At 39.0% G+C, this 21,649-nt stretch overlaps 1 protein-coding gene and 1 long non-coding RNA gene across 52 annotated transcripts; both read left to right on the top strand.

The window, feature by feature from the left end:
- Positions 1 to 1,297: 1,297 nt before the first annotated feature.
- Positions 1,298 to 16,534, top strand: LOC127767438 (uncharacterized). Of its 50 annotated transcripts, none has more exons than XR_008016420.1 (14): positions 1,298 to 1,789; positions 2,325 to 2,861; positions 3,318 to 3,366; positions 4,573 to 4,673; positions 5,429 to 5,494; positions 5,631 to 5,707; positions 6,110 to 6,335; positions 6,994 to 7,060; positions 7,164 to 7,258; positions 9,576 to 9,666; positions 9,970 to 10,060; positions 11,297 to 11,807; positions 11,881 to 12,406; positions 13,400 to 16,250. It is a non-coding gene; the product is annotated as an uncharacterized LOC127767438 (long non-coding RNA). The 50 variants fall into 50 exon arrangements; XR_008016429.1 differs by having other exon boundaries at positions 5,626 to 5,707; XR_008016439.1 differs by lacking the exon at positions 5,631 to 5,707.
- A 1,839-nt stretch (positions 16,535 to 18,373) lies between these two features.
- Positions 18,374 to 21,328, top strand: LOC127767437 (uncharacterized). 2 transcript variants are annotated; one of them, XM_052292776.1, is made up of 4 exons: positions 19,007 to 19,369; positions 19,693 to 19,888; positions 19,980 to 20,066; positions 20,850 to 21,305. In XM_052292776.1, the coding sequence occupies exons 1-4, from the start codon at positions 19,140 to 19,142 to the stop codon at positions 20,994 to 20,996; spliced, it is 660 nt and encodes a 219-aa protein (XP_052148736.1). In that variant the 5' UTR covers positions 19,007 to 19,139; the 3' UTR covers positions 20,997 to 21,305. The 2 variants fall into 2 exon arrangements, with proteins under 2 accessions (XP_052148737.1, XP_052148736.1); XM_052292777.1 differs by lacking the exon at positions 19,980 to 20,066 and having other exon boundaries at positions 18,374 to 19,369; positions 20,850 to 21,328.
- The last annotated feature ends 321 nt before the right edge of the window (positions 21,329 to 21,649 follow it).

Raw genomic sequence — 21,649 nt, 5'->3', positions numbered from 1 at the left:
TCCCTTGTCGGCTACTGGCCATGGCTTCGACCTCTCCCATAAGCTTCGACGGCGACGAAGTAAGATGAGCACATGCGGTGATGGGGATAACCGTGGGGATGAATTCACCGTGCGGGGTCAAGGATGGGTAAAATGTAGCACCGTCGTAGTTGGTGGGGCGGGGACGGTGAAATTTCATCACCACGGGGATGGGGACACGGATGTGACCCCCGACGGTGAATTCTCTGTTGCCATCTCTACGCACGAGGATCAGAAGGGAAGGAGTAGGCCAGAAACATCCAACAGAAAAGGAGATGATTTCTATTGGTTTTTTCTTTTCTAGATACGGATGAGTAACCAACAGATGCTTGTTCTTTGTAATGGGTGAAAATAACTTTTATTATATACACATGCACTTTGTATAATTGTGCGAATAAATAAACATTATAATATGATAGTTTCTCAAGTACTCCCTCTGTCCCAAAAAACGAATCTAGAATGAGATTTGACATATTCTAGTATAATAAATCTGGACAAATGTATGTCCAGATTCATAGTCCTAGAATGTGTCACATCTGGTATTAGGTTGGTTTTTTATGGGACGGAGGGAGTACAAGCGTGCCAACGGATAAGCAGTCCTAGGGCCGTGTTTAGTTCTTTGGCCAATTTTTTTTAAGCATACGAACACACATTTGAAGTGTTAAACGTAGACTAATAACAAAATAAATTACAGATTCCGCCTATAAACTGCAAGACGAATCTATTAAGTCTAATTAATCTATCATTAGCAAATATTTACTGTAGCAACACATTATCAAATCATGGCGTAATTAGACTCAAAAGATTCGTCTCGCAATTTACATGCAAATTGTGCAATTGGTTTTTTCATCCACATTTAATGCTCCATGCATGTGTCCAAATATTTGATGTGACAGAATTTTTGGAAGTTTGAAGGGAACTAAACACGGCCTAGGAGTGTGTTCGCTGCTCCCAGTTCCCAACTAGAACAACTTACGGAAAATAGAGCGGTACATTAACACGTGATTAATTAAGTATTATGTATTTTTTTCAAAAATGGATCAATATAATTTTTTAAGCAACTATCATATAAAAACCTTTTACAAAAAACGTACTATTTAGCAATTTAAAAAACGTGCGTGCAGAAAACGAGGGAGTGGGGTTGGGAATTTCTCTTGCAAACACAGCCCTAGTATACAATTTATGGAGTACGTCTCAGATTCTCAGCCACCTAACGGTAACATCTTAATCCAACGGCTACTTTTCTGCGTGTGATCCCAACCCCGCCGCCCGTGACGCCTTCCTCACGCTCGCCTCCTCCGTCCCTTGGCGCATCCCCCGATCCGCGCCTCTCTCTCTCCTCCACGCCCTAATCCTCTCTCCTTCTCACACGCCGCCGCAGATCTCCTTCGACAAAGCGCCGCCAGTGCTGCCTCCACCGCGGCTGAGCCGTAGCCACGCTGCCGTCCCTCCGCCTCGCCGATCTCCCGCCCCCGCGCACCTCACAACCACCTCCATCCCGTGGTCGCCGACTCTCCGCCACCTTCTTCGCGCCGGCCTCCCTCCGCCACCCACCTCACAGCTACCTCCACTCCGCGGCGGCGGCCTCCATCGCCGACTCCCCTTTCTCCGCGCGCAGCGGCAGTCTGCAATCGACGAGGCGTCTGGCTTCTGGATCCGTTTGCCTCCGTCGGTGACGTGGCTTGTCGCCTCTCCACGGTGGTCCTCTTTGCGCCAGATTGCACGACGCCGCACTGATCCCATTCCCCTCTTCATATGCCCTGTTGTGAAGGTAAGACCTGTTTATCCTCATTTCAAGTTGGTGACATGTGATGCATGCGTCCAAGTTGAGAATATGCAACAGAAATTGCTAACATGTATAATCTATGATAAAGAGAAGCTTTCTGATAAGACTGGTTGAATTGCCTAGCGGTTTGGATCCCATGTGACAGTAGATCATTAGCTCCTGTTGCTATTGTTCAAGTACATAAAGGCTAACTGAAATGGCCAACATGGATAATTTCATTTGGTTGGCTCGGTGTACAGCTTGCCAAACGCAGTGATCGGTTCAGTATAGTGTCTAACATCAGTTTTTTTACTCTGTTATAAAACCTTAAATGGAATTTTAGTGAAGAATGCCAGGTCCCATAACCAACACTACCATCTTTCAGCTAATCTTTCAGCAAAACTAGTTCCAGGACACAACGGGTTCAGCTGAATAGTCATATATGTTTACCCATGATAATATACACATCGGCTCTTTTTTGCATTTGCTTTCAGGGCAAATTATGATTTTTTTCCTTTTCTGCCATAAAATTCACTTTCAGGGACTGCTGCGAAGCTTATCATCCTCACTGTGGGAGAGAGAGAAATTGAGGAATTTTATGGACATATTCATTTGTGGCCAGCACAAATTGAGGAACCATGCTTAGTGCTATTCATTATTTTGCTTGCTCATGATTTTTCATTGAAGTATACATCTGTTTTTCATTACTATCATAAGGTCATTATCATTACAGCTGTTATATTACATGCCGACTGTACCATGTAATGAATAGTGCTCCCGTAGACCCTTTGTCCTGTAAGATGTACACTCCCCTGAATTTGTTAGCTGTAGCATGTGACAATCCAATTATTGTGGAATGTGTAAAGAAGAAGCATTACAAGTTTTTACTAAATAATTACTTTAGGAAAAAAAGAGCAACTTTTTCTGTGTTGTTTCAGTGTACTATTGTGAACTGTGGTTTCTAGGAGCTAACTGGGAGGCTTCTGATTTTTAATTGTTTAGGTTTGGATATCATGAAAGGTCCCATATTGGAGATCACTTGTATATAGCATACAGTAAACTTACCAAATGAACTGAGGTATTTAAGCTGCTCCTTTGCAGTTTATTTTTATACGGGTGTGCAATCTGTGACTTTAACCACCAGGCAATGCTTGCTCATAGCAAAGAAGTTAAAATTTACTAAATAAGGCTACAAATCTGATCAGGACTATCAGAATGTTGAGTTAATTCATTCTTAGTACTTTCAATTAACCATCAATTATTTATCAATATTTAAATCGTATAAAACTTCTCCTGTTCTTGCCATTTTTCAGTATCTTTATCAATATTGTGTTTTTCTATGCGTGATATAAAATTTGAAGTATCCTGTACATTTTTCCCCTCTCCAGTGCTAGGAAATTTTGGGTTCTACATTCTTTAGTTTCAAACTAAACTATATATGCATATCAGCTATCACTCTTTGTTTCTTATGTCTGGACAATAAATAAGCTCAGGGCCTTATCATTTGTATGGCAATTTTTTTGTGGTATGGCAGGTTGATATGAGAAGCTCATAAGAAAGGCACAAGCTTTGTCCTCATTAAGGTGCGTTTATATGATAAATATTGTTCCCGTTGCTGGATCACTAAACTTCAACAAACCATGTTTATTTTGGTCATAGATTCAGAAAAGAAAATGAGTTTGAATGAATATTGTTTACTTAAATTGCTCCTAAGTTGGTTCAACCTTCTCAAAAAAGATGTGAGCCAATGACTCCAGTTTTTTAGTTCTGTATACAGTATGTATTTGTCACCCTAGGAATTATTTGAGGGGCAATATTTTTATGAATCTTAAAGATTGAATTTCAATCCATCTGCCCTGGCTTGAAGGTAAACATGATTTTATTTTAAGATTGTATTTTAGTTTACACTAGATGTACACTGTACTACTGTAGCTAGGTCTGTTGTTTTCATTTGTGAAACTCAATTGGTGTAACTGCTGTAATTTAACTGCAGATCTCAAAACCATGTATACCACAATTGGTGCTATTAAGTACTTCTGCATCAATATTGATTATTGTTTGTTTTTTATACAATACAACTCTGTTAATTAGTGTGGAATCACTTCACCCATATCCTTTTGGGATTTATTGGGATCAATTGTTTCCAGAGTGTGCAAGGGCTATGTATGGTGCTTCAGGGTGCTGGTATATTGCACACCCAATGATAATTTGCCTATACTTCCATGAACATCGGAAGTGTGTCATGCAAGGCCATGTTGGTGATAGTTTGAGGGTGCTATATGCTTTTCTTTTCTTTTCTTTTTCTTTTTTTGCAAATCATTTGAGAACTGCTTTTACCACAATATATATGATGTACTTTCATTAACAATGTAAAGATATTATTCATCAAATATAAAGATATTGATGTGGTCCTACTCAATGAATTTCTGATGTTTCTCTAACTCTTTTTTTGTATGGAAATAGTAATGACGCTTGGTTTCTTCTCCGTTGCAATGATTTATTTCTTGCCAACATAGATTCTATGTGCATTATTGTAAACTGGTGCTTATTTTTCATTTTCAACATCAATGAAAATTTACATGAAGTTTGATTTCTCTCTAAAATAGAAATGGACTGTCATGTGTGCATATCGAGTCCGCACTGTAGAATGTTAGACTTAATCAAGGTTTTGTACCTCTATCTGTGAGATTGGCCTTATGCTCTGGAGATAATTTGTTTCCTGTGTTTCAACAGTAATTCACTAGGTTTATCCCTTGATGAACACAATTTCTATGTATTATGAATATCAGGAGGGGAAATTTTGGACCAGACATTTGAAGTTGATTGCTCCTTTGAAGAATCATGCTACAAAGCTTGGCAATCAGGGGTTCCAGAAGACGCACTCCAAATGGTCTTCTTTTACTTGTTTTAAGATCACTTATGAACTTAGTTTAATACTCACTTTCAAATTTATGTGAGACCTTGTCAATATGTATATCGAAAGTCTGAACACGCTAGAGAATATAATCGTCGATGCATTCTTTTCTTATATGTTTGTTTTTAGGCTACAATGGAAGTATTGACTGTCATATACTTGTTGAATTAATTGATATTTACAATTTCTGTTGGCCATATACTTACAGAGTGCTAGGCTATGTTTACAATTTCTGTTGGCCATATACTTATAGAGTGCTAGGCTATGGCAGCGGCATGGCAAATACCTGGCTGCAACTTCACTGGCTTTTTTTTTTTTATCGGCAAATGCATTTCTGATTTTTCCAGGTCGTAATTTGTTCCAGACATAAAATTAAATTGTGCTCCCAATGTTTTCTGTCCTCATTATTGCTTTCAAAACAAAAATGAGGCCAATTGTAGAAAATGCATTGTGGTGAAAGTTGTGGCTAGGAAAAATGGCTGCTGGGCTAATTGTACTGAGTTACCTATTAATGTTAGTTGGATGCACCAATTAGTACTGTTTTTTTTATCAAAAAGTATTGTTTTTAATTTATGTATAGTAGTAGCTCTGATCATGTTTTTTTATCCATCATGATCAATGAAGATTTTCATTTATTGAGGTTAGCCTTTTAGATTTATACCGATTTTCCATGATTACATATCATTGGCCATGTTTGGTGTTGAAAATTCACCAGTTTCATAGTTTTGCAGGAAAATCTGTAGGAAGCTGGAAACAACAGTGCAAGCCTGGTTTTCTGTCGATTGTTGCTCTATGTGGTAAGCAACGTTCATGGTGTTTTTATAGCTCATGATGTAATTTATGAATGATTAGTACTTTCTCTGCTACATATTTTGTCAAAATATATGTCATTAGATTGGTGTCCAGCGAAATAAGGTTGTGTGATCAGTGTAGATAAATTTGAAGTGTCGAATCTTTTCTGAAGTGAACAGTCCATGTTGCAGCCTTCAGTGATCCAAACTTCTGAATCAGTGAGTTTCAGCTATATTTTACTTCTGAGCATGATGAAGGGCTTTAACTATATCATCCTCTTATTATTCAGATATAGTAATACGATATGTCTAACCCTATCTTCCTCTTTGTATGAAGGGCATGCAGTACATTCGTGTGTTCTTGAAAAAGTGTGTAAAACATATGCATTCTAAATTTTCCGGGGAAAGCTCCATAGATTTGATTTTGGTCAGTTTGTAAACAGCGGTAGATCTCTGGTTTAGAACTGGAACTATTTCCTAATCACCGATAATGCTGAACACCCTGCATCAAAGTTTTTATTTTATAAGGCTCAACTACTTTTTCTGTTTTATGGGAAGACAACTGGTGAGTAATTTTGCACTGAACATCTGCGCTCTACTAACCTAGTTAATTTTTTGTAGAATTACTTCCACCTTGCTGCAAAAGTGGTTAATTTTTTGTAAAATTACTTCCACCTTGCTGCAAAAGTGGAGGTGAAGGCGAACTGTGTGGCCTGCCACTAGAAGGTATTATAAGGTTTCCTCTCTTCATATTAATTATCTGAATGACAATTTTTACTTCATAGATCACGACAAATGGTATGAGATTAGGAGCAGAAGCTGACTCTGGTGTTCCAGCAGCCCCCTGGTTCGTGACAGGATGCTTAACAATTGAATGTCTTATACTAAATCATGTAATTTTTAATGTTTTACAACAACCTCTCCAACACCTTAAAAGATGTTGGTTAGAAATCAGACGATCTTCAAAGTCAACCTTCCTAAAGTAACTTGGGAGATTAGGGATGGGAGAGCTATTAGCATCTTATTCTATTGAATCAATGTTCCTATTTTTGTACTGAGTTATCTATTAATGTGAGTTGGATGCACCAATTAGTAGTGTTTTTTTATAAAAAAATATTGTTTTAATTTATGTATAGTAGTAGCTCTGGTCATGTTTTTTATTCATCATGATCAATGAAGATTTCCATTTATTGAGGTTAGCCTTTTACGGCCCCATTGTTTGGCTTATTTGAGGAATAAGCCAAATGGCTTATTTGCAAACGAAAAATAATTTGTGAATAAAATTTTATGTATGTGTTCTTAACGATCTAAAAGCAAAGGCTAAAAAATAAACTACGATGAAAAAAAAACCCAAAATCAATTCCAAATTTAAGGTTGAAAATTTAAATTCTGGCTAATAAGCATAAGTGAAAAGATGAGGCTGTTAGATTTATACCGATTTTTCATGATTAAATATCATTGGCCATGTTTGGTGTTGAAAATTCACCAGTTTTATAGTTTTACAGGAAAATCTATAGGAAGCTGGAAACAAACAGTGCAAGCTTGGCTTTCTGTCGATTGTTGCTCTACGTGGTAAGCAACGTTCATGGTGTAATTTATGAATGATTAGTACTTTCTCTGCTACATATTTTGTCAAAATATATGTCATTAGATTGGTGTCCGGTGAATCTATTAGGTTGTGTGGTCAGTGTAGATAAATTTGAAGTGTCGACTCTTTTCTGAAGTGAACAGTCCATGTTGCAGCCTTCAGTGATCCAAACTTCTGAATCTGTGAGTTTCAGCTCTCTTTTACTTCTGAGCATGATGAAAGGTAGTTTGGATGCTTAACAATTGATTGTCTTGTACCAAATCATGTAATTTTTATGTCTCTGGTTTTCAACCACCTCTCCAACATCTTAAAAAATGTTGGTTAGAAATCAGACGATCTTCAAAATCAACCTTTCTAAAGTAACTTGGGAGTTTAATAAAAGAGTAAAGTGCACAGGCGGTCCTTAAACTTGTAGAGGTGTGTCATCTAAGTCCCTAAACTCTCAAAATGTAGATCCAACTCCCAGAACTTGTCAAAGTGCGCCATATAGGTCCCAAATCGCAACAACTCCTCCAAAATCCTACGTGGCGCTGATGTGGCATGCCACACGAACGTGACGTGGCGTTTAAAAATTTTCCTTTTCCTTTTTTCTTTTCTTCTTCTCTCTTTTTTTTTTCTTTTATTCTCTTCTCTTTTCTCTGTGACCTGAGCAACCCGTGTAGCGGTGGCCTATAGCTGCAGTGAGAGCAAGAAAAGGAGAAGAAAGGAAAAAAAAGAGAATAAAAAAGGGAAATGAAAATTTTTTAAGTGGGTCTCATTTGTCATTCAATATTATGCCATGTCATGTCCGTGTGGCATTGCCACATCAGTGCCATGTAGGATCCTGGAGGAGCTGTGACGATTTGGGACCTAGATGACACACTTTGACAAGTTCTAGGACTTGGATCTGTATTTTGAGGACCTAGATAACACATCCCTACAAGTTTAAGGACCGGCCATGTATTTTACTCTTTTAAAAACAATTGAATCAATGTTCCTATCTTTGGAGGCTAGAAAAGGAGAAAACATGATTATTGACCCTGTAAACTATGGTCTCCCACTACTGTTGTATGTGGTTGATTTTATTTTTCAAAGAATCCTTACGCTTTGATTGCTCAAGTGAAACTGATCATGCAATGGGTTTTATGGGTTTTATGAATTAGGAAGTCTTGTATTAAATCAATATACTTTGAGCAACAAGTATAATTAGTTGTTTGATTCTCAACATGATTCTATTTTTCTGTCTATCACCATTGTTTTATGAAATATCACCGTAGCGTTAGCACGTTCATATTACTAGTATAGTAAGTCAATTAGTAATTAGTAGGCATGTACTCTCTGTTTCATATTATAAGTTGTTTCATATTATAAGTTATTTTGACTAATCAAACTTTAAGTTTAATCAAGTTAGCATAGCATTTTAATACAAAACAAATATGTTATCAAAAAACTTGGTTAAGTTTGGCTACGGAAAAAGTCAAAACGAATTAACAAAATATACCCAGATCATTCCTAACTGTTGGATCCTCTCATCTAACGACCTACATTGTGAGTTGGATTAGCAGATGGATTAGTGAAACCAATGGATAACCTCCCTGCTTTGAGCACCCCACGCCTCCACTTCGTCGCCGCCTTGAACCACCCCTCTTCCTTCCCATGTGGCTCGTCGCCACTGTCATCCCCCATCCAATGCCGTCGCCGGCTCGCCAAACAGGCCCGCCACTGTGCGCCTTAGCCCAGCACCGTCACCTCGTCCCATGTCGCCGCCTCCCCTCAACACAGTGCGCTGTGGCCGCTACACATCAACTCCGCTCGACATCGCCGCCTGCCCGCCGCTGTCGGTGCTGTCGATCTGTCGTCGTCCTCGACTCTGCATCTTCGCCATAAGGAACGCAGTGAGCATGGGTTGAGGGCCGAGCGCGACCCTAGGGCGAGCAAAGCGGGACTAGGTAGCAGGCCGCAACGTCGTCACCATAAGAGGAGGAAGAGATGAAATCTTATAAAATGATCCATTGTCTTCCGTTTATCCCCATCCATGTATCACTACATATGCAAAGGATGGGGATAGCGACGGTTTCTTGTGGACAAAGGGGAGAGATGGTAGCGGCAATAGCGGCGGTTTCCTGCAGACAAAGGGGGAGAGATGGTAGCGACAACAGTTGGCAGCACGAGCTTGAGTCGCCTGACAATTGTTGTAACTGATTTGCCAAGGCTTTGAAATTTTTTCAGGTCTTCACATCCCTTGCCAACTCCTATGCGGTTGCTCCTACCGTCTGCTAAAAAAAATGAGTTCAATGCTCTTGCTTTGCTTGGTAGGGACGATTTGCTGTCCCGCTGCAGCACCAAAAACCACTAATGCGTTCCTCCTCTTCCTTGTTCTCTTTGTATCCTTGTTGTTGTTGCTGCTGCTGCTATTATGTTACTGCCACTGCATTGCTCTTTTTGATTTGTTGTTGATTTGCTTCTGCTCTGTGATGACCTCATGATGTATGTGATGCCGTGTACTGCTGCTATGGCTAGAGAATAGAAGGATACAAAGAGAACAAGGAAGAGGAGGAACGCATTAGAGGTTTTTGGTGCTCAAGAACTGCTCGATGAAATGTCTCTTGAGGTACTACTAAAGTTTGAATACATATTGAATTATCTTTTTAGTACTTTTACATGCGGAAACCTTCTTCCTTGTTTTTGTTATTATACTTTCAGTGGAAAGTAATTTATATTTAACAAATATTTCAATGACTCATCCATGTCAATCAACTAAATCAATAAGAACATGCTTAGTTTATTCCCATTAGGGGGTTGTATAAAAAATACAAAACAAAATAGATGTTTGGTGATTGTATTTACTTGATCTGGCTTTTGGTGTACTCCTAAGCAAGTCTGTCAACTTTTTTTGCCTGTGGACATATTGTAGGGGCTCATCCAAGTATTTGTCTCTTCTATCGATTGACATGTAGTGATTTAGTGCCTTCCTCTGGATTGTGCACACAAGAACTGTTGGCCAGGTTAGTCAAGGCTGTTTAGTGTTGTTAAGATTATCATGAATGCATACTCATCCTTATTATAAACACCCCTCTTCCCGTTATCTCTCTCTCCGCATGAGGGATGAGATGCTATATAGTTACAATTGCTTTTTATCACCATCTCACATGTTTATTTATGGTTTTTTTTATTACACCATGTTTCATTTATTAGCTTGATCACTATTTCTCCTTCTTATATACTTTAGTTCAGTGAAAGTATTTTCAGGGAATACGGCAAAGAATTATGCATCATTGTATTAAGAGAAATTAAGTTCAAGAAAGAAAATAAAAGGTGTTGGCCTAATTCTCGTTGGTTCAGGTGTGACCAAATCGACTACCAAAAGAACTACAAATAAGCTAGGGTAGAAAACCTGCATCCATCGGCATCAGGCCAAAAAGAGGAGCACACAAAAACTTCAGTCCCTCCACTCCAAACTTCTCTTGGCTCATCTCTATCCGAATCTTGATATGAATACTTCATTTGCCACCTTTTTTTTCCATTTGTATTCACCATCTCAGTTCATGTTCTATCCTTTTAGCCTTTTTCCCATCATTTGCATTCTCCAACGCATTTGTCAATACTAGAACCCTTTTCATTATAAGAATTCCAAATTTATTCAACTACATGTTGTAAATCCTCTCAAGAACTAGTTGATTTCAAAGTTAAACATAGAGGATTTCCACTTAATGCCCTTTATATCATGTTGGATCTATGCTAGCGGGGTTTGTTGGAGTTCTTAGCGTTGTCGAGGCACTAGACATGTTATGGATCCTCTGATCCCGATTTCCTCGTGACAAGAAGTAGGAGGATTTATAGAACTATACATAGTACTATATATACACACGTATTTCTCATGTTGAGGATTAGGATGGTATATGTACACAGTCGTACTGTAATGTGCACGTCTACATCTGATTGTGTTAGTACTATGTACACATCTACGTTTGTGCTGAGGATTACATTTCATACTAAGTTTGATATCTTACACTGCAAATGATAATGCATTTTTTATATTTATTAGTGTAAGTTTATTTTCAGGTGTGATATCTGTTAATTCTTATTTTGGATGATTCATTTTTGTTACCTATTTTCTTTCATGTGATATATGTTAACTCAAAGTGTTGTAATTAACCAAAATAAATGGTAAATTGCTTATCTCATCCTAATATTTTAAATGTTTGATCAATTTCTTCAAATATTGATGTTTATTTCTGTAGGTTCCCCCTCCACTTTAGCTTAAGCTCCATTAGTGACGATGAGCAACCCATAACCATGGAGATCATCTATTTCTTCTATAAGGTACCCTTTGTTCTATGAGCTTAAGGGGGCATGTGCCCCCCATTGCCCCTTGTGGGCTTCGCTCCGTTGCATCATTGCATTGACGGTGCGGAGAGGGCAAGATAGAAAGGTGCTACTAGTCGCGGTTGGTCGCGATGTGCTCGTCTACAAAGAATCGTGCGTAGGTATGTCTTGGTGGATATGCTTACCGACCTTACGGAGATATGTCTTGGTGAATATGTGGTTTGCGGTGCTTTGGGGTTGCTGGAGTTGCTCTAACGGAGATGTCTCGGTGGATATGTGGTTTGAGGTGCTTTGGGTTCCTGCAGTTGCTCCTCCAATCAGCATACCAGTTCTTTTGTGCCCTCCTCCAATTAGCACACCAGTTCCTTTGTGTCGTGAGACACATATCCACTACCCTGCACATCATGATGTGCTCGTCTACAAATGGTAAATTGACTATCTTATCCTAATATTTTAATGTTTGATCAATTTATTCAAATATTGATGTTTATTTCTGTAGGTTCCCCCTCCACTTTAGCTTAAGCTCCATTGGTGACGATGAGCAACCCACAACCATAGAGATCAACTATTTCTTCTATAAGGTACCCTTTGTTCTATGAGCTTGAGGGGGCATGTGCTCCCATTGCCCCTTGTGGGCTTCGCTCCATTGCATCATTGCATCCACGATGCGCAGAGGGCAAGATAGAAGAGGCGCTACTAGTCGCGGTTGATCGCGATGTGCTCGTCTACAAAGAATCGTGCGTAGGTATGTCTTGTTGGATATGCTTACCGACCTTACGGAGATATGTCTGGGTGAATATGTGGTTTGCGGTGCTTTGGAGTTGCTGGAGTTGCTTTTACGAAGATGTCTCAGTGAATATGTGGTTTGAGGTGCTTTGCGGTTCCTGGAGTTGCTCCTCCAATTAGCACACCAGTTCTTTTGTGCCCTCCTCCAATTAGCACACCAGTTCTTTTGTGTCGTGAGACACATATCCACTACCCTGCACATCATGATGGGACATATCCACTGCCCTGCACATCATGAGGTACTGCTAGTGGGCGGGTGGTCGCTTCCCCCTCCTCTTAGCGATCACCCGTCCCTCCCCTTCCTCCTCTTCTTCTCTTCCTACTACAGTACACCATAAAATTTTAAAAAAATATAAAAAAACAAAGTTGGAAAAAAATATGCATAGAAATACTATATATAAAAAATTTAAATTCAAATTCAAATTTGAAACGGGTATGCAAACTGTTGACTTATAAACTTTGGTTCTATAAACTTTAGGTCTGTAAACTTTAAATGTATAGAAATACTATATATAAAAAATATTTGAATTCAAATTCAAATTTGAATCGGATATAATTCAAATTCAAATTTGAATCGGGTATGTAAACTTTTGACTTATAAACTTTGGGTCTATAAACTCTAGGTGTATAGAAATACCATATATAAAAAATATTTGAATTCAAATTCAAATTCGAATCGGATATAATTCAAATTCAAATTTGAATCGGATATAATTCAAATTCAAATTTGAATCGGGTATGCAAACTTTTGACTTATAAACTTTCGGTCTATAAACTTTAGGTGTATAAACTTTAGATGTATAGAAATACTATATATAAAAAATATTTGAATTCAAATTCAAATTTGAATCGGGTATATAAACTTTTGACTTATAAACTTTGGGTGTATAAACTTTAGATGTATAAAAATACTATATATAAAAAATATTTGAATTCAAATTCAAATTTGAATCGGATATATAAACTTTGGGTCTCTAAACTTTAGTTGTGTAAACTTGAGGTGTACAAACTTTATGTACATAAATTTACTAAAAAGGGAAAGTAATGTGGTGCCAAAAAAGGAAACCACGTAGAGAAGAGGGAGAGGGGGAGAGGGGCGCCACGGGCGATCGATCGCCCGTTAGCCATATCGCATCATGATGTGCTCGTCTACAAATGTTAAATTGGCTATCTCATCCTAATATTTTAAATGTTTGATCAATTTATTCAAATATTGATGTTTATTTATGTAGGTTCCCCCTCCACTTTAGCTTAAGCTCCATTGGTGACAATGAGCAACCCCCAACCATGGAGATCAACTATTTCTTTCACCCTTTGTTCTATGAGCTTAAGGGGGCATATGCCCCCATTGCCCCTTGTGGGCTTCGCTCCGTTGCATCACTACATTGACGGTGCGGAGAGGGCAAGATAGAAGAGGCGCTACTAGTCGCGGTTGGTCGCAATGTGCTCGTCTACAAAGAATCGTGCGTAGGTATGTCTTGGTGGATAGAGGCGCTACTAGTCGCGGTTGGTCGCAATGTGCTCGTCTACAAAGAATCGTGCGTAGGTATGTCTTGGTGGATATGCTTACCGACCTTACGGAAATATGTCTTGGTGAATATGTGGTTTGTGGTGCTTTGGGGTTGCTGGAGTTGCTCTTACGGAGATGTCTCGGTGGATATGTGGTTTGAGGTGCTTTGGGTTCCTGTAGTTGTTCCTCCAATCAGCACACCAGTTCTTTTGTGTCGTGAGACACATATCCACTACCCTGCACATCATGATGGTTATGATCAATATGATATGTTCACTGGCTCAAATAATCTCCTTATACTTTATAATCTCCTGATTAATATGCATAGTACAAGTATTAATAGTTTGTTTAGCAAAAATTGAGAATAAAATGAAATACTTTCAATGTCTTTTCCTCAGATCCCTCCCCAATCAATGATGGACCAAAATAAGCCGTGCAATGAAAGATCCCTCCCCAATGATGGACCAAAATAAGCTGGGCAATGAATGGAGTAGTAAAGTACTACTAACATTTTTTCTACTTTCCTCGTTATGTAGTACGAGCAAATACATTTTTAAACAAACAGTGGATGAGGGTACTTGGCTTTGGAATAGTGTCATGGAAATTATTTATAAAACTGACTATATTTTGGAAATGGATAGAGTTAATTAATGTTTTGTTTATATGGACCTCAATGCTGGCCATGCAAATGAGGTCTTACAACTCACTTCCCCTCAAACGCCCCCTAATTTGATTAAGTTATATAGAGTAAAAAGTTATATCTATGTTCATGTAGGTGCTCATGTGTTACACGTCAGGTAGGGTGAATTGCAGCTTGAGCGCTACCCTGCTTGGTAGACAGCATGATCTTTGCATCAACGTGGTTGAGTGTACACGGTTCCTAGTTGGATCTGTGCTAGCGGTGTATGTTGGAGTTCTTAGCGTTGTCAAGGCACTAGCATGTTATGGATCCTCGGATCCTGATTTCCTCGTGCCGAGAAGTATGATCTATAAAACTATACGCAGGATTATATATACACGTATTTCTCGTGTTGAGGATTAGGATGGTATATGTACTCTACATCTGATTGTGTTAGGACTATGTACACATCTACGTCTCGTGCTAAGGATTGCATTTCATATTAAGTTTGATATCCTTATACTGCAAATGATAATATATTTTTTATATTTATTTGTGTAAGTTTATTTTCAGGTGTCATATCTGTTAATTATTATTTTGGATTCATTTTTGTCATCCTATTATCTATTTTCTTTCAAGTGATATTTGTTAGCTCAAAGTGTTGTAATTAACCAAAATAAATGGTAAATTAGTTATCTCATCCTAATATTTTAAATCTTTGATCAATTTATTCAAATATTAATGTTTATTTCCATAGGTTCCTCCTCCATTTTAGCTTAAGCTCCATTGGTAACGACGAGCAACCCACAACCATGGAGATCAACTATTTATATAAGGGACCCTTTGTTCTATTAGCATAGAAGGGCATGTGCCCCCATTGGCCCCTTGTGGGCTTCGCTCCGTTGCAACATTGCAACGACGGTGCGGAGATGGCAAGATAGAGGAGGTGCTACTAGCCACGGTTGGTCACGTTGTGCTTGTCTAGTACAGAGAGGGCAAGATAGAAGGGGCGTTATTAGCCATGGTTGGTCGCGCTATGCTTGTCTGTGTAGGTGGTAGGCGCTTAGGCTGACTTATATATGGCGAGATTAGAGAAAGTAGGCATTATTAGCCATGGTTGGTCGCGCTATGCTTGTCTAGTGCGTAGGTGGTAGGCGCTTTGGCTGACTTATATATGACGAGATTAGAGAAAGTGAGATTTGATGATTCGAATTGCGATGACGAGCAACCCAAAACCATAGAGATCAAGAGGGTGAAGATTGTCGTTCACGTGGCGAGGATGTGCTCGATGATCCTCGTCATCAGGGTGTTTATCATTATATCCCGACGTCTTATGTCAAGCCTATGTCCTACAAGTTAGTGTTCGTTGGAGAGTTTGTTCCCACTTTTTCGTGGTTTTGTTCAAGTTAATCTAGAGAGTTTGTTGTTCAGTGTTTTTGTTTACTAAAATAATTAGTTACCATGACTGGTATCCTTACCGACCTTACGGATATGTCTTTACTAAGTTTATAGGCAAATATAGTAATATTTATAATACTAAATTAGTTTCATCACATCAATAATTAAATATATTTTCATAATAAATTTGTCTTGGGTTAAAAATGTTACTACTTTTCTCTACAAACTTGGTCAAAGTTAAAGCAGTTTGACTTTAACCAAAGTCAAAACGTCTTATAACCTGAAACGAAGGGAGTACATTTTTAAACAACGGTGGATATTTTAGTACTTTCCTCATCATTGTAGTACAACAAATACATTTTTAAACAACAGTGGATGAGTGTACTTGGCTTTGGAATAGTGTCAGAAATTATTTATAAAACTAACTATATCTTGGAAATGGATAGAGTTAATTAATGTTTTATTTATATGGGCCTCAATGCTTGCCATGTAAATGAGGTCTTACAACTCACTTCCCTCTCAAACGCCCCCTAATTTGATTAACTTATATTTATGTTCATGCAGGTACTCATGTGCTGCACGTGAGGTAGGGCTAATTGCAGCCTTGGGTACTGCCCTACTTGCTAGACAACACGATCTTTTCATCAGCGTGGTTGAGTGCACATGTTTGCTAGTTGGATCTGTGCTAGCGGTGTTTGTTGGAGTTCTTAGCATTGTCAAGGCACTAGGCATGCTATGAATCTTCGATGCCGATTTCCTCGTGCCGAGAAGTAGGAGGATCTATAAAACTATACATAGGAGGATACTCTCTCTCTCTCTCTCTCTCTATATATATATATATATATATATATATATATATATATATATATATATATATATATATATATATATATATATATATATATATATATATATATATATAGACACACACACACGTATTTTTCGTCTTGAGAATTAGGATGGTATATGTACTCTACATCTGATTGTGTTAGCACTATGTACACATCTACCGTCTTGTGCTGAGGAATGCATTTCATATTAAGTTTGATTTCCTTACGCTGCAAATGATAATGCATTTTTTATATGGGACAATTTGAACCATACCACACAACTTTTGCAAAATTTGTGATATGCCACCCTGACCCACATGTCATTGACTCATGTGGGTCCTACATGTCATTGAGATACAGGTGGCATATCTCAAATTTTGTAAATATAGGGTAGCATGGTTCCAACAAACCCTTTTTATATTTATTAGTGTAAGTTTATTTTCATGTGTGATATTTGTTAATTCTTATTGTGGATGATTCGTTTTTGTCATCCTGTTATCTATTTTCTTTCAAGTGATATATGTTAACTCAAAGTGTTGTAATTAACCAAAATAAATGGTAAATTGATTATCTCATCCTAAAATTTTAGATGTTTGATCAATTTATTCAAATATTGATGTTTATTTCTATAGGTTTCCCCTCCACTTTAGCTTAAGCTCCATTGGTGACGACGAGCAACCCACAACCATGGAGATCAACTATTTCTATAAGGTACCCTTTGTTTTATGAGCGTAGGGGGGCATGTGGGGTATTGCCTGTCGTGGACTTCGCTCTTAGGCACTGTTGCAACGACGGTGCGGGAGAGGGCGAGATAAAGGAGGCGCTACTAGCTACTGTGGATGGTCACGTAGTGCTCGTCTACCAAGAATCGTGTATAGGTGGTATGCGTTTAAGTTGACTTATATATGACAAAATAGAGATTAGAGAAAATAAGTGTGGTGGTTCAAATTGGCGATGACGAGCAACCCAAAACCATGGAGATCAAGAGGGTGAAGATTGTAGTTCACGTGGCGAGCATCACACTTCGATGATCCTCGCCTTCAGGTTAATGTTTATCATCTATGTCCCGATGTCTTATGTCAAGCCTCTGTCCTACAGGTTAATGTTTGTTGGAGAGTTTGTTCCCACTTTTTTATGGTTTTATTCCGAGTTAATCTGGAGAGTTTGTTCAATGTTGTTGTTTACTAAAATAATTAGTTACCATGACTTATATGCTTATCGAACTTATGTATATATGTCTAGGTGGATACGTGGTCTGAGGTGTTTTGGGGTTGCTAGAGTTGCTCCTCCAAGAAGCACACTAGTTCTTTTATGGCGTGGGACACATATCCACTACCCTGCTCACCATCATGATCATAATGATATGTTCACTGGCTCAAATAATCTTCTTGAACTTTGTACTCTCAGTGTCCCATCGGTATATTGCCAATCTTCTTGAACTTTGTACTCTCCTCAGTGTACCATCGGTATATTGCACAAAGAGACATTATCAGTAGCAAATCGTTGAACTGAGACAAACTCAGTAGCATATAGTGGATTCTCTCTTCTTTTTTACACTATGTAGGTGTTCGTGCGTTGCCACTGGGAGAATTTGATGTGTTCCAGCACACGAAAAACGAAAATTGGTAAAATAAAAAACATCCACATTAAATATATATTATGCCAACATCATTATTTTTGTTGTGGTTTAGAAAAATTGTAATGGATCAAACTCCCTCTGTCCCAAAAAAAAACAAACCCTAGGTTTTCGTGTCCAACGTTTGACTGTTTGTCTTATATGAATTTTTTTTATAATTAGTATTTTCATTGTTGTTAGATGATAAAACATGATTAATACTTTATGCGTGACTTGTCTTTTTAATTTTTTTCATATTTTTTTCAAATAAGACGGACGGTCAAATGTTGGACACGGAAACCCAGAGTTTGTCTTTTTTTAACGGAGGGAGTATATTTGAATGGACAATATCATTCACAGACTTTAGAAATAATTATTGATCATAATTATACCTAACTCTAGAAGATAACTAAGGTATCGAAGTAAGACTAGAAAAGGCTTATACGGAATAATCTTCTTGTACGCATAAAGGCAATAGAGAAGTTTACATTTACATAGGAACATTCACGAATGGGTCTAGAGAGTGTATAATAAGAATATAACGCACAGGACGCTTGCAAAAAAAGGAGGAACAAACATCTATCTATACATGGGCTTGTGCTGACATCATCTATACAGGCTTGCTCCAGTGCAAGTCCTAAAATATCAGGTTTGGACGTGTCAGTCAGTTTGATACTACAACTGACAAGATAGATAAATTGATGATCAAAGAACCGATCAGCCAATAAGCCGATTCGATATGGCCTTGAACAATTGGCTATATGTCCGAGGTAAATTCTAACGCTTAGATAAATAATGATATAAAGACAATAGAAGAACTTGAACAATCAATCCAATCCACCGATGATAATATGATGGAGTAGATATCCAATGATATGCGCCGAAGTTGTATTTATCGAGGGATATTAATGCATGGGTAGATACCAGTCTGTTTGAAATTCCTGGCTCTTGAGGCGCCGAAGTGACCTCTTCCACCGCGCCGCCGCCTCCGGTAACGACGATGGCCGAGACGGTGGACTTCGCGAGCGGCGACGCGGCGGAGTGGCGAGCGGCGCTGGCGGCGTACGACCGCCGGCTCGCGGCCCTGGGCAAGCCCGACCTCGTCGAGGTCGACTCCTTCTACCGCCGCGACCTCCCCGATCTCCTGCGCCGCCGCGACCCGGAGCCCTTCCTCGCCAAGCCCGAGCTGGTGCGCCTCCTCCAATGGAAGCTCTCCCGCGGCAAGTGGAGGTCGTCTCATCCCGCTCTTAGATTTTCTTTCCTGTTCCTCTTTAGTGCACTTGAACTTCTGGTTCCCAGGGGCGTGTGATGTTGTAGTAGTATTTCTCGCTCAAATCTCCCTAGAAATCGTGCCGAAATGTGTGGATCAATTGGATGATGCTAGTATCTTAGGGTGCTTGGACTGATTTGATCCATTGATTTAGGGACTCGTTTTCTTGGCAAATCAATCATTACCCTAGTTGGTTAGTTGATGATACTCCTACACTACACTGTTATTATCAAACTCGTTGGGGGAAAAAATAATCATATTGTTGCTCTGTTCTTTTGTGCAGGCCGAGACTGATGGATTTCGTCAAGGGCTTGGAGGATGCAGTGGTAGAATCAGCATCGCGCAAGGCGTTCGCAGCGCTGCCTGACCTCCGCAAGGCCATCACCGAGCTCACCGTGCTGAAGGGCGTTGGCCCTGCCACGGCATCCGCTGTTCTCGCTGCCTACGCGCCTGATGTTGCACCGTTCATGTCTGATGAGGTGAGTTTGTGAATTTTGTTTTGGCAGTTCTGCATTTCCAGGTGAGATGAATGCATCTTTGATGTTGTAAACATGGATGGACTGTGTTTAGGCTATGGTGGCAGCCTTAGGCAATGCGAAGGAGTACACTCTGAAGCAGTATCTTGCTTTTGCTGAAAAGTTGCAAACTAAATCGACGGTATTGCTTCTGCATTTGTGATGTGTGATAAACTGTTGTTAAGATAGCATTTGTTTTTCCTGATTGTGCTGATCGAAGTGTCTGTATAATAAGCCTTCGGTTTGCTAGGCAGCTGCAAGTCTGAACCTAGTTAATGCTTTAGGATTGTTTTGCGGTGACTATCACTTGAGTTCAGACAAAGGGGAAAAAAATACGGTGTATTCCCTTTTGTGGAGATTTCTAGTTGATACACTTCAAATATGTGGTTGATTTAATGCAGATAAACTGAAAGGGACTTCAAAAGGTAGCTGGTTGTGTGGAGTCATTTTAGAAGAATTGATCTTAGCTGACATTTGAAATTGAAATAGAACATACCACCACATATTTTTTGTTATAGTACTGTTCAAGAACTAGTGCAGAAAGATAACACCTTTTTCTTGTTTGCTGATGCTTCTCTAAATCATAACGTCCAATAGGCTCAAGGATGCCAGGCTCATAAATTTACAGAGTATGCATTACAAAAATCGTATGCCAAATTTTCAGCTGCTTGCCTTTTTATTCCAGACAGCAGCTGCAACAATAGGGTAATATACTGATAAGCTGATTAGTACTTGAACGTTATGCTTTTATATTTGCAAAATGCAAGCATGTAACGTCCGCATTGCTAGAATAACACCGAGTAAACTGCAAATTCCATATCAAAATTATAGATTGTTGAACATTTGGACTGTTAGCTGAAGTCTGAAGATGAACACATGCGGTGCTTGATTGACATTTATTTCATATTTTTTGTTTCTCTGGTAGGAATTGAGCTCAGGAGAAGAAGTTTTCACTACTTCTGATGTTGAGAGAGCGCTGTGGAGCTCAGCAGTTGCATCCAAGTCTCTTAAGGCGCCACCAGGAAATGACCTTGAGAACAAGTCAAAGACTCATGGCAAGAGAAAACGATGACTCTTGCTGCCAATGTTCTAGTTGAGCTAGGAGTTACTGATGGTAGGTCTTAGAACTTAGATTGTTCATTGTATGAAGTTAAGCAATGCTTCTGCACCTGCAAAAAGAATGTGGACTGCGTGCTCCCGATGAGCAGGTTAAACCCTTTGGAAATGTCTTCCGCTGTGAGTCTGTACATCAGTACATGGCACTGAATGAGCTGGGGGTGATGGGTGTGTTTTTCTCCACAAAATGGCATGGATACCAGATGTTGCCATGCGTGTGTTGTTCTTTGTTAGATAATTGCATCTGATCCTTTCTTCTGTGTTGCCATTCGATTTAACAGTTCATGCTGTGCAGGTGAAATTGCATTGTGCGCTTCGTATCGCTGAAAATAAAGATAAGATTGAGCATTCGTTCATTTTTCACCTGAGATTATTACTGAGCGTTGCATGTAGAGGATCGAAGGATCCCATTAAAGAGTGGGTTTTAACAATATGAGGATCACTGCAACAAATCAGGTACATTTTCCAAGTGAGATGAGAGAGGTCATTGAGACTAGAAGGTGGTCTGATTTAGTATCAAAACATGAGAACTCATCTTCACCAACAAATTCCCAACAGTTGATACTGATCATTCAGGAACACGTTATTCAAAAAAAAAAAAAAAAAAAC

Source organism: Oryza glaberrima, chromosome 3 (assembly GCF_000147395.1).
Source record: "Oryza glaberrima chromosome 3, OglaRS2, whole genome shotgun sequence".
In the NCBI taxonomy this organism is placed as follows: domain Eukaryota; kingdom Viridiplantae; phylum Streptophyta; class Magnoliopsida; order Poales; family Poaceae; genus Oryza; species Oryza glaberrima.
This window is presented reverse-complemented; position numbering and strand designations above follow the sequence as displayed.

What these genes read in the sequence shown, in the direction of transcription:
- LOC127767437 (XM_052292776.1), top strand. Translation starts at nt 19,140, where the DNA reads ATGGCCGAGACGGTGGACTTCGCGAGCGGCGACGCGGCGGAGTGGCGA. An exon ending in CTCTCCCGCGGCAAGTGGAG is followed by an intron (nt 19,370 to 19,692) that starts GTCGTCTCATCC and finishes TCTTTTGTGCAG; the next exon opens with GCCGAGACTGATGGATTTCG. An exon ending in CACCGTTCATGTCTGATGAG is followed by an intron (nt 19,889 to 19,979) that starts GTGAGTTTGTGA and finishes GACTGTGTTTAG; the next exon opens with GCTATGGTGGCAGCCTTAGG.